This window comes from Gigantopelta aegis, chromosome 8, assembly GCF_016097555.1.
Source record: "Gigantopelta aegis isolate Gae_Host chromosome 8, Gae_host_genome, whole genome shotgun sequence".
Taxonomy (NCBI): domain Eukaryota; kingdom Metazoa; phylum Mollusca; class Gastropoda; order Neomphalida; family Peltospiridae; genus Gigantopelta; species Gigantopelta aegis.
In genome coordinates, this window is record NC_054706.1 from 66,067,995 (window position 1) to 66,079,751 (window position 11,757).

Here is an 11,757-nt window from a genome sequence, read left to right on the forward strand (position 1 = left end):
GTGCTTTTAAAATACACCCCCTATTTGAATAAAATAATTTATGAGTTTGAAAATAGGTAAGAAATTGGATCTTTGACAGGAATTGCACCTACATTTATGGTGCACAGTTGTGTTGAATGAGATCTCACTTTCCATGAGTGATTTGTACATACCGAGTATGAATATATGGTCGGGGTGGAGAGACTTCCTAGCAGCCGTGAAATGGCAAAATGGGGGGTGCCTCCAAAAATAAGAGATTATTTCCAGATTTAGGTTGAGATCACCCAGTTCAGACATAGTTGCTGCACAAAACAAGGACTGGCCATCATCACTACATGTGTGATTCACCTGGGAAAATTCTCTTTTTCTATTTTTTAAAATTTATGTTAATATAGTGGACAGTATGTTATGATTTACTTCGCTGCTACCTGTAACATATCACCACAAGAGGTAATTTTTAGGGTGGACATGCATAAACGTGCTTTAGTACGCTAAGGGCAGGAACAATGTGGGGGGGGGCACCCATATTCTGTCTAGACTCAGATATTGGGCCCACGCTTTTATATTACAGAAACTGGACAAAGTTTAAATTTCTGCCTGGGACATAATAGGCAGTATTTATGTTGAACTAAGTCACCTCTCTGTATTACCAGGCAGAATGACGGTTATGGCAGTAATCCTCGATATGATGAATACCGGGGGGGGGGGGAGTACTTTGAATAGGATTTAGTAGGAAATATAACTTAATCTGCAGACAGGAGAATATTAGAGCTAATCTTCGCCGTTGATCGTTCGATGGAGCTGCTTCTGGTCTGTTGCCTTTCCTCTGGGCCACGTTCAGACAGACGTTTATCACTAATGTTTGCTAGACTAGTTTCTACGCTGCACATTAAACGTAATTACCAATTCGGGAACCAGTCGAAATAGTTTGCAAACGTCAGAATCCGTTCGCTTTCCGTGAGATCTCAGGGGCAGATGCCGAATGTTTCTAGGGAGGGGTTATAATGTTTAAAAAACACCTCTAGCATTCAGGGACATGCACAACGTTTAAAAAAGGCATCTACAGTGTTGAAATTTACAGTAACATGTATTATCTTTGTTATGGTAATCTTCCATAGAAATATTAAACAGACCACATTACATGTTCCCGAATAAAAAGCAATAAATGCATTTATTGATCTACGAAACAGATTTTTCGAAGCATTCAGAGATTTTTGGGGTGCACATCCCCAGCACCCTCCTCTTCTACCCGCGCCTTTAATCGACCTTTAAAGGTAGCGCAAGATTACATGTATATGGATGGGTGGATTTGAATGCTCAGAATGCACACATCCTCACGAACTCCCGGGTGCATCGAATAATGCAGTACTTGGCGAATGTATATAATCAATTTATGGTTTCAGGTTATGTAATATTTTCTTTGGCTGCAAATTTCTCGAATAGGCCAGAGAGGTTTCGTTTATCTCATTTGAGAAGTGATTCACCATGACTCCTAAATTAATCTAGCCCGTGCGCCACGACTAGTACATCAAAGGCCGTGGTATGTGCTATCCTGTCTATGGGATGGTGCATATAAAAGATCCCTTTTAATATACACCTATCACAATAGTGTGACGTCACAGCTATGGATTAATTACGGAATTTAGTATGCATAGATGCCTCCCACAAAATTATATTACTTTACTCCCTAACATGAATGAGTCAAAAGGAATACAAGGGCAAAAATTCAAATTCCATCAGACACCAAAACTAGTATTTTGAAATATACCCCCTTACAAAAATGGGACACTGGGTGAAATTCTCGGAAACTCAAACTGAGCATCGCATAAGGCATCATTCACATAAAACGTCGATAATTTAAGATGGTAGAAAGTTTTATACACTGTATAAGCGGTTGAGTTCAGTGCACCGCACACGACCAGGTGGCCTCCAGATGGAAGAAAGTAAAAAAATTTCGGGAAATGTTTGTATTCAGATGATGATAACTAGTTTAACGTGCCACTAGGGTTTCGAACGAGTTTCAAACATGCCCATCCCGAGTCCGACCTCCGATAAGATCGGTGGCCTGACTCGGGATGGTGGGGGGGGGGGGGGGGGGGAGGGTTGAAAATGGGCAGAATTTTGAAGATAGCAATTAGTAATAAAGTTAATAGAATAAATTAAAAAAAGAAAAAGGTGACAAGCCAAAAATAAAAATAATTGACTGCTCGGCCGAATATTTACATAATTTGGAGCATTTTAGAAGGACAGTCCAAAATTAAATAAGAGAAAGAAGAGAGGATCGGACTATTTAATAATATTTAAAAAAAGAAGAAGTAATTTCGACATAAAATTTTGAACGCAGATCTAAAAGTTTAAAGTCCGATCGATATGTCCACGCGAGTACCCTCGTTAAGGCCGTTTGGGTGCACAGCTTAAAGGGACGAAATGGGTTGCATCCCGTCAAGAAAACCCCTAGATTGACAGTCGATAGACGTTGAAGGTTTAGTGCTGTGCTGAAATACAGATCTTGAGAAGCCGGATCCGTCTGAACGAGAGAGAGTATCAGACTAGGGTATAGTCCAGTCGTCATGGGTTGGTATAGTGGTGCGGACGGGCCCGACTCCGGAGGATACGAGATGGTATCACTATAAAGCAAGGTAAAGTCTAGAAAAAGAGTAGTAGGGGCCGACCCCACTTCCTATTTCTTCTTAGAGTGGGGCGGTCAGAGACCGTTTCTGCTGTGCAACCAATTAAGAAACTGATAAATACAACATTGAATGCCTCATAAAAGTCAGCTCCTAATGGTAGCTCATTTGACGTCACAAATGACAAGTTCCTTCACGGATCTCATTGGGTGACCTATTTTTCTTTCAATCCAACCAGACACTTCTAAAAAAAACCCAGCATTTATCCTTACAAATTAAATTTCATAAACTAGTATCTGCAGTTTTATTTATCAAGACAAAACAAAAGTAGAATTTTATTACCTAGACTGCACCGAGTGCAGTACAGAAGAAAAAAAATAGTGTACCAAATGTTTTCTGTGGTGATACTGGACTTATTACTTGATTACTATTAACCCAGACTACTGACCACCTTTTGGCTTTTTTCTTGCCCCATATCAGTGTGACAGTACCAAGGATGGAGCGCTTGAATCATTGACTAATGCCCTGTTCTCATGCAGAAAGTTACTCATGTAAGTATATTTGCGTATGGATTATAAATACTCCTATGAGCAAACGTATATTTACTTTGTGGTCACATGTGGTAATACTGACAGATGTAATAGGCTTTTATAGGAGATATCGCTGACACTATAATTTGCGATATTCTTCGCAGGAGATATCGCTTCTTATAATCTTGATTGGTCAAATCACGCCACTGCCGTTCTGCTAGTTAACGAGTCTACCGCTGCCAAATATAGCGACATTCAACCCACATTACTGACATTGTTTACAACTGTCGCAAATGAAACGAATGATAATAGATGATAAAAAGAATACCTCCCTCGTGTCTTGTGATATCATAATTTATCAGAACTCGTTGATAAAAGTATAAAAATCCTCGGCAACCTCGGATTTCATACTTTTATCAACTCGTGCTGATAAATTATGATATCACAAGACACTCGGAGAGTATCCTCTATATATCAGTTTTGTAAAAATATCAATTGGTTAACAGCGTCCGACATGTGTAGTCTGCTTATTGCAAGAGGAGAGCTTTTCAATATTACTAAAGCGCAGGTCTTGTTCTTGGATTAGCTCAGGAAAAGAGATTTTAGATGAGGGAACTATCTCGTGAATGGTGGCAATATATTGTGATGGAAACATTTGATAATGATCAATGGGTTAACAACTTTCGAACGACAAAAGAAACATTCTATTTTCTGTGTGAAGAGCTTCGCCCAAGTTTGTTTAAACCTGCTACACACCAGTGCAGGAACCACTCCACCTGGACCTTAGAGTGGCCATTAATGGTCATTAATAAAAGGAAGGACATGTACTTGCAGCCACTCATTTGTGAGGGCTAATATACGTGTTATCATACATGTTGGAATGATTTACATATCATAATTTGATCCACCTGTGTTGTCATAAGAAATATTTGACTGTCTGCAAGCTAATCGAATATGTGGTGTATTATAACATTATTAATGAGGTGTAGACACTGTCCATTGGGTATCATACGATGTAGACGATATAGTCTCTTGAGGTGCATGCTGAGCATTCGTTCTTCCAATTATCATTTGCATCATTCTGGTGCTCCCGTTCTTCGCGTTTTCTATCTCTCTTCCGATTCTAGTTTCTGCTTCTCAAGTTCTATTTTCTTCAGTTCCGCATCAGCTCTCTAATGCCAAAAGTGTTGTTTAGAATTTATTGTTTCTGTCCCCAAATGTTGTTATAACAGTTGACAAACGCGTTTTTCTGGGCTTCGTTTCTGATGATTTATTGCTTATTTTTTGTTTTACAGATTTCTTTCTTCTCTTCGTCCCCTTCTGTCCTTTCTTCAGTTGGTTTGTCATTTATATCGCCGTTAACATTATCAGTGTCCGCAGATACACTAGTTCCTCATTATCAGTGTCACTGTCATCAAATAGTTGTGTACTGCCTGTATTGTTTTCTTGTGTGTCCTCTACAATGTCACTTTCTGAATCAGCAGTATGTGATTTGCTTCTCTTTTGGTTCAGTCTCTCTACTAATTTCGCAGGCGACGTTGCAGGACGCTCACCAAAAATGTCAATCAACTTTGTAAAATATATACACGTTTTCTTCCTGTACCACTAGTGTTTAGATTTGTCTTGCATCTTTTCAACATGTGCATTTCAATTTTGCACTGTATATTAGATTTGTTATACCCAAATTCGTTCATCTCACAAGACACCATTTGGTAGATTAATAAGTTATTTCTTTTCGGATCATTTAGTTGGTTTTCTATAACATTTTTCTGCCACATATTGAATAAACATTCGGTTTCCTCGTCTGACCACGAAGAACAGCGTGTATCCTTTCCCTTGGCAGCCATTATGAACAAAGAAATTGTTAAGTTTATAAATTAGACTAATTATAGTACTAGACAGTGCTGGTCACGTGATGTCTGACTGCCAGTGTCAAAATATGTCTATATATGCACATGTTTGATGTACATGTAATAGATTGTAATTGTGTCACATAGAACATTTGTGAAATCTGTTTTCAATTGTTTGCTTACATGAGCGAATAGGAAATCTGTTCACATGACAAGATTTGCGAAGCAAGTAAATTTATTCATACTCAAATATACTTTTACATGACCTCTGTTGCTCGTACAAATATAATCCAGGAGTATATATTAACCCGTATGCAAATGCGTTCTCATAACAGATATACTCACCCGACGTATATTTATTTACTAGTTTAATACTCATGTATGCATGGGAACAGGGCTAAACTCAGTATTTTTAAAATACACATGTACAGGCATGATATACATACACAAACACTCATACATATAAACATACTTATGTTCACATATATACACATATAACTTTATATCTTTCTTGCCAACAATACAAAGACTCCGTATTCGATAGCCTCACAATGAGGCATGGCGATAGGGAAATTCTCAGATTTATATTCCAGAACCTCAAACTTGGCACTGCATAAGGAATCCTTCACATCAGACGTCGAAAGTGAAAGATGATGGAACATTTTGTTATCAACTGTATAAGCAGATGCGTTCAATTCACCGCGTATGAGAAGATGGCCGCCAGGTTTAATAAGGGAGGAAATATTTTTCAGCAACTGTATGTATTCAGCGATACTTTTTGCAGCGCAACCAATACAGAAACTGGTAAATATGACATCTAATGCCTCAGCGTAGTCTGGTCCTAATGGCAGTTTCTCTGTGACGTCACAAGTGACAAGTTTCTTCACGGATGTCTTTAGGTGACTAATCTTTCTTTCAGTCCACTCTAACACATCTCTGAAAGACAAAAGCATTTTCACAAATTAAATTACATAAACTAGTACAAGTATATGCCGTTTTTTCATCAAGACAAGACAAAGCAAAACAAAACAAAAATTGTATTACCTAAATAAAAGTATACATTTCAATTCAAAATATTTTATTTGTTCTGGGGTTGACCACCCGTAACAATGAGTGGCGCGTTACATATATAATGTATGTTACCAAATGCATGTATATGCGGTCATTACCGATAGATATTTACCTCCTGCAGACAGATTAGCCAAATTACTATTAATAGGATGCCAAGAAATATACTACCTCTTGTTCAAACACATTTACGAGGAATGCACCAATAGGGTGAGAGAAAAAACCCACTCAGTAAAAGTCAGTACAATCTTACCTCAAATTTTCTGTTGATAATCAAATTTAGTTATTTACTGTTATAGTTCAACTCAGTCTGTTTGCAGGGGGTTATTATTACAGAATACTTCTGGAGCTCTCGAAGCATCACACACAAATTTACTTGATTTTCTGTGGGCAGATATTTGATTCTTAAATCATAATACAACGTACATATTAAAATAAAATGGAATTCATCCCCAACAGTATCAAGACAAAAAGGGCAGTGTTTGGACAGGTCATGTCTATATCTATTTTTATGGGCATTAATATCAATATAACCGAGTCTCAATCTTGTGAATGCATTTCTGAGATTTTATACTTTCCAATCCAAATGTGTTTGAACAAGTATAGTTGACATAAATGATCTAAACAATTCATATCTATCACTATTTATATCTATCCATAATTTTAAAGTTGTTAAATAAAAGTATAAACAAAATTAGTTTACCGATATTTGTTTTAATTATTTTGTGTATGTGATGGTTCCGGATATATTACTTGATTACTATTAACCCGGATGACTGAATATCTCGATAACAATTTGTAAATAGTGGCATACGTTACCAGACAAGGCGGAAGCAAGTACACATGGGTGTGTGTGCGTGGGGTGGGGTATGCGTGTGTGTGTGTGTGTGTGTGTGTGTGTATATGTGAGTGGTTGACTGAGATCGAGGGCGCAAAGCAAAGTTTCTAAGGGATTAGGGAATATGCTCCCAGTACAATTTTGAAAAATAGATGTCCTCAAATGCAATTTCCTGCATTCTACAAGTAAAATGTATCTCTACCTTAAGATTTACTAACAATAATAGTTTTGATTCAGAATTATTGGGGGCTAGAACCCTCCCCCCAACCCCCCCTGCTCCGCCGTGCCTGGTTACACACTCGTGACGTTTTAGTAACATAGATGTAGAAAATAAATGGCGAAAGGTATTGTACTTGGGTCTATTTGCATAGTAACGATTGTCCTTTCCACAGGGAAAGGCTTTTTTCATACTATAAAATTTACTACAAGCTATTTATTTCTGAACCGATTCTAAAAATAGAACACAAAAATAGTAATTTTTTTGTTCTTTCGAAAATACTTAATTTTCTTCTCACGTCAAACCAAACTGAAATTATTTACAAAAACCCCCCAAAACCCAACAAAACAAACCCAACAACATCTTTATAGGAGGATGTACAGTTAAAAATGTTATTAAGTGAAAATGGTCTCTAACATCAGTATTGGTAATGAGTTTCTTACATTTTAATTGAACTGATGCTAGTGATATATTTACATACCAAATCGTTTCCAAATTATTGATTTTGAAAACTTTAGTTCATCGACAGACGACGCGACTTGTATTTTGCTTCAAGACAAATTCTAATTGACAGGAAAACGATTTTGGGGCGTTAAAGATGTTGGGTTTTAAAATATAGATCTTTATTGTCTTATATGTTCAGGAGGGGCGAGACGTAGCCCAGTGGTAAAACGCTGGCTTGATGCGCTGTCGGTTTGGGATCGATTCCCGTCGGTGGGCCCATTGGGCTATTTCTCTCTCCAGCCAGTGCACCACGACTGGTACATCAAAGACCGTGGTATGTGCTATCCTGTCTATGGGATGGTGCATATAAAATATTCCTTGCTACTAATCGAAAAGAGTAGCCCATGAAGTGGCGACAGCGGGTTTTCTCTCTCAATATCCTTAACCATATGTCCGACGCTATATAACCGTAAATAAAATGTGTTGAGTGTGTCGTTCAATAAAACATTTCTTTCCTTTCCTTTGCAAAGATTTGACCATAAATGTTTTTGTTCAGACTTTTTTTTTATTCCATGTTGTGCTCTTTCATTAATGTAACTTTATTTTGGGTGTCGTTAAACGTTCTTCCATGCATTGTATATAATTAAAACAATTTTAACAATAAAAAATATATAATGATACGAATACATTATACTGATTCAAGTTCACAACAACTCTATACATTGTTTTAACTAAATGTTTATATCGACATTCTTTGGTATAAACCAACTGCCAATTTTCCTTTGTAGTCGGGTGTCGTTCATTCATTCATTCATTCATTCATTCAAGTTATTTTAGATTAGTCATTGTGTGTTTAAGTTTATTCAGCATCAGAAGATTTAATCTGGAAGGTGGTATAATATACTTAGAGAAAATAAAATTCGTCATATATGTACTCTTAACGAAATTGGAGATACATTTCATTATATATTTAAATGTAACGATCCTGTATTATTAGATGTCAGAAAAAAGCAATATAGAAATGTAGAAAACATATATTTTCATTTCATGAACAGTAGAAATATTTTTTTTTTTAATGAAATTATGTCTGTTAATAAGAACTATATGTGAGAGTGTGTCCTCCACGTTAAATTTTCACACATGTGCCGTTTTTATTTATATGTATGTATGTATGTATGTATGTATGTATGTACAGAGAATTTCTACATTCTCATCGTCACTGATTACGCAACTCACATTGCAGTAATTACGTATTACATTAGACTCACTTGGCACCAGCTAATTCTGCTGTAAACCTGAGAATTTGATCCCAATTGAAGTTTATCTTTTCTCCGTCCATCCAGCGCCTAATGTTATCGAGGTTGGACGGTGCAATGTCAGCCATGACAATGCCTGTGAATCGTTCTGGCGTGGTGATCACCCCACAGAGAGCTGGACCGCAACCCAGGTCAAGGAGTCGATGTCCGGTCAGTCTTTCTGCAAACAGGAAGTAAGGAAGGAAATGTTTTATTTAACGACGCACTCAACACATTTTTTTTACGGTTATATGGCGTCAGGCATACCGTACGGTTAAGGACCACACAGATATTGAGGGAGGAAACCCGCTGTCGCCACTTCATGGGCTACTCTTTTCGATTAGCAGCAAGGGATCTTTTATATGCACCAAACCACAGACAGTATAGTACATACCACGGCCTTTAATATACCAGTCGTGGTGCACTGGCTGGAACGAGAAATAGCCCAATGGGTCCACCGACGGGGATCGATTCCACACCGACCGCGCATCGAGCGAGCGCTGTAGCACTGGGCTACATCCCGCCCCTTTCTGCAAACAGAGACGCCAATAAATGTATCGCCAAAGACGTGTAGTATTAAAATGATTTTTACGAGTTTGCTGCCATTGTTAAGATGTTGCCGACTAACAGGGCCATTTTTATTTAACATGCAATTTTAGTTGAAGGATTTTATTAATCAGAAACTTCTTATATAATGGCAGGAAACTCGTAAAAATCCATTTAATAGGCCTGTCCCTTTCACACTATTTTTCATGAAAATAGGCTACAAAAGTAAGTAAACTTAGTTTTTCGAGGTACGAAGCAATATGCTTCTGAGGTCATCTACCCCGAGTCCTCTAACGGTAATAGAGCTAGACGGACTTTTGGACAGTTATCAGCACTCTCTTACTGTTGATAACCGTCTCGGCCTAGAGATCACCCACATGTTAACTATACGGAAGTAAAATTTACATTATAGCCCATGGGTAAATAAATATAGAATACAAAATAAGATTTCGCTAGCTATCTTTTTACGAAACGAGTGAACTTCCAGTGTTAATAACTGACCTCACTTTCGTTCGGTCAGATACCACGGGAAGTTCAAGATTTCGTAAATACGATTACAGCCCCGCTATTAAAGCGGCATTCCCTGGAATATTTTTTATTATTTAAGCATATAGAACAGAAAATCCCATTACGTTCGGTGCATATAAGACGCCGCACTCCGAATTGGTTTCACTACACTGGCTTTTCCAAGTTAAAAATAAACCCAGTATTTTGAAAGTGGGACACTTTTGGCGGGCGCCCACTGGGCTAAAAATAGTACAGTTCGGCTATTGTTGCATTACAAAAACCGAGCGGATTCTAGCAGCCAATTACGCTAGCAGCCAATTTCAGCAGACACTCATGTCGACGTTCTAAACATCGGACTCGTACGCCTTTCGATTGTTACCTGTATTTCACACTTTTAAACACACTGTTATGCTAATTTTTATTATTCACTACAACTTAAGAACTTTAGAGTTTTAAAGAGTATCTTTATATAAAAACAACACAAAAACAAAATAACAACCAAGACTCATTTTCACAGTCTTATTGTTACTAATATCCGTATAAATACAACTTAATCGTTTTATTAAGCACTTTTATAATATCTGAAGTATCACTTTAAAAATCCTTCTGTACTACGGTAATATAGGATGTCCAACTAGTTTCGTATAGACCACACCACAACACACATTATAAAAGGCATATGAGTCCGGTGTTTAGAACGTCGCCATGCGTGTCTGCTGAAATTGGCTGCTAGCGTAATTGGCTGCTAGGAAGTGGCTGCTATAATCCGCTCGGTATTACAAAATGGCGAGAATTGTTCTAATTGGCTAGTAAGCATTTGACGATATGCGTTAATGACGACAACTCGCGAGTGAATTAAAAGTGCAGTTATGCTTGTATTTGAACTTAGAACTTGATTATATACGATTGAAACCAGACAATGCAGCTCTAAGTGTATGATGTGCGCCGTTTGCAACGTATTACGTTTAGTTTAATAATAATAATAATAATAATAATAATAATATACTACTGACCATCGTTGAGGAAGGTGTAAGTGTTGGATATTAAAAATATGTTCAGATCGCCAAGAGATCCCCAGAAATCCTTGAAGAAAATGTCGCCTGAAAACTTGTCACAGTAGTCGTTTCCGTGTAGCAGCGCCATTTTGTCGACCCCAACCTGTAGTCAACGAGAAGTCTCGGTCAACTGAAGGCTGGCTGGTCTATAGGTTAAAGTACCGCGACCCTGGTCAAGCCAAGGCGCTGAATTTTAGTGGTTACGGTAGTCGAAGTTCATGGTGCACAACAAGAACAACAAGGCCGACTGTTTTACAGGTCAAATGTTCTGTAACAGATGACCGCGACCCGGGTCAAGAAAAACCCCCGTTTGGTTTGTTTAACGACACCACTAGAGCACATTGATTTACTAATCATCGGCTATTGGATGTCAGACATTTGGTTATTCCGACATGTAGTCTTAGAGAGGAAACCCGCTACATTTTTCCATTTGTAGCAAGTGACCTTTTATATGCACCATCCCACAGACAGGATAGTACATACCACGGCTTTTTATATACCAGTTGTGGTGCACTGGCTGGAACGAGAAATAGCTCAAATTGGCCCACCGACGGGGCCCAGGTCAAGGTCCGAGGTGCACCGAAGTTGTTTAGTTGAGGCAGTATCAGCAACACAAGGTTTCTTGCTCCAGCCTGTGCACCACGACTGGTATACCAAAGGCCACGGTATGTGCTATCCTGTCAGTGGGATGATGCATACAAAGGACTCCTTGTTACTAATGGAAACATGTAGCGGGTTTCCTCTCTAAGACTATGTCAGAATTACCAAATGTTCTAATAGCCGATGATTAATACATCAGTG

The 11,757-nt window shown here is 38.1% G+C and overlaps 1 protein-coding gene across 1 annotated transcript; it reads right to left on the reverse strand.

The window, feature by feature from the left end:
* Positions 1-3,511: 3,511 nt before the first annotated feature.
* Positions 3,512-11,235, reverse strand: LOC121379017 (nicotinamide N-methyltransferase-like). Its single transcript, XM_041507454.1, has 3 exons — positions 10,915-11,235; positions 8,822-9,029; positions 3,512-5,922 (listed from the first exon to the last, which is right to left on the reverse strand). The coding sequence occupies exons 1-3, from the start codon at positions 11,042-11,044 to the stop codon at positions 5,487-5,489; spliced, it is 774 nt and encodes a 257-aa protein (XP_041363388.1). The 5' UTR covers positions 11,045-11,235; the 3' UTR covers positions 3,512-5,486.
* Between the last annotated feature and the right edge of the window lie 522 nt (positions 11,236-11,757).

What these genes read in the sequence shown, in the direction of transcription:
- LOC121379017 (XM_041507454.1), bottom strand. Translation starts at nt 11,044, where the DNA reads ATGGCGCTGCTACACGGAAACGACTACTGTGACAAGTTTTCAGGCGAC. An exon ending in TTACACCTTCCTCAACGATG is followed by an intron (nt 9,030 to 10,914) that starts GTCAGTAGTATA and finishes TCCTGTTTGCAG; the next exon opens with AAAGACTGACCGGACATCGA. An exon ending in GCAGAATTAGCTGGTGCCAA is followed by an intron (nt 5,923 to 8,821) that starts GTGAGTCTAATG and finishes TTTGTCTTTCAG; the next exon opens with AGATGTGTTAGAGTGGACTG.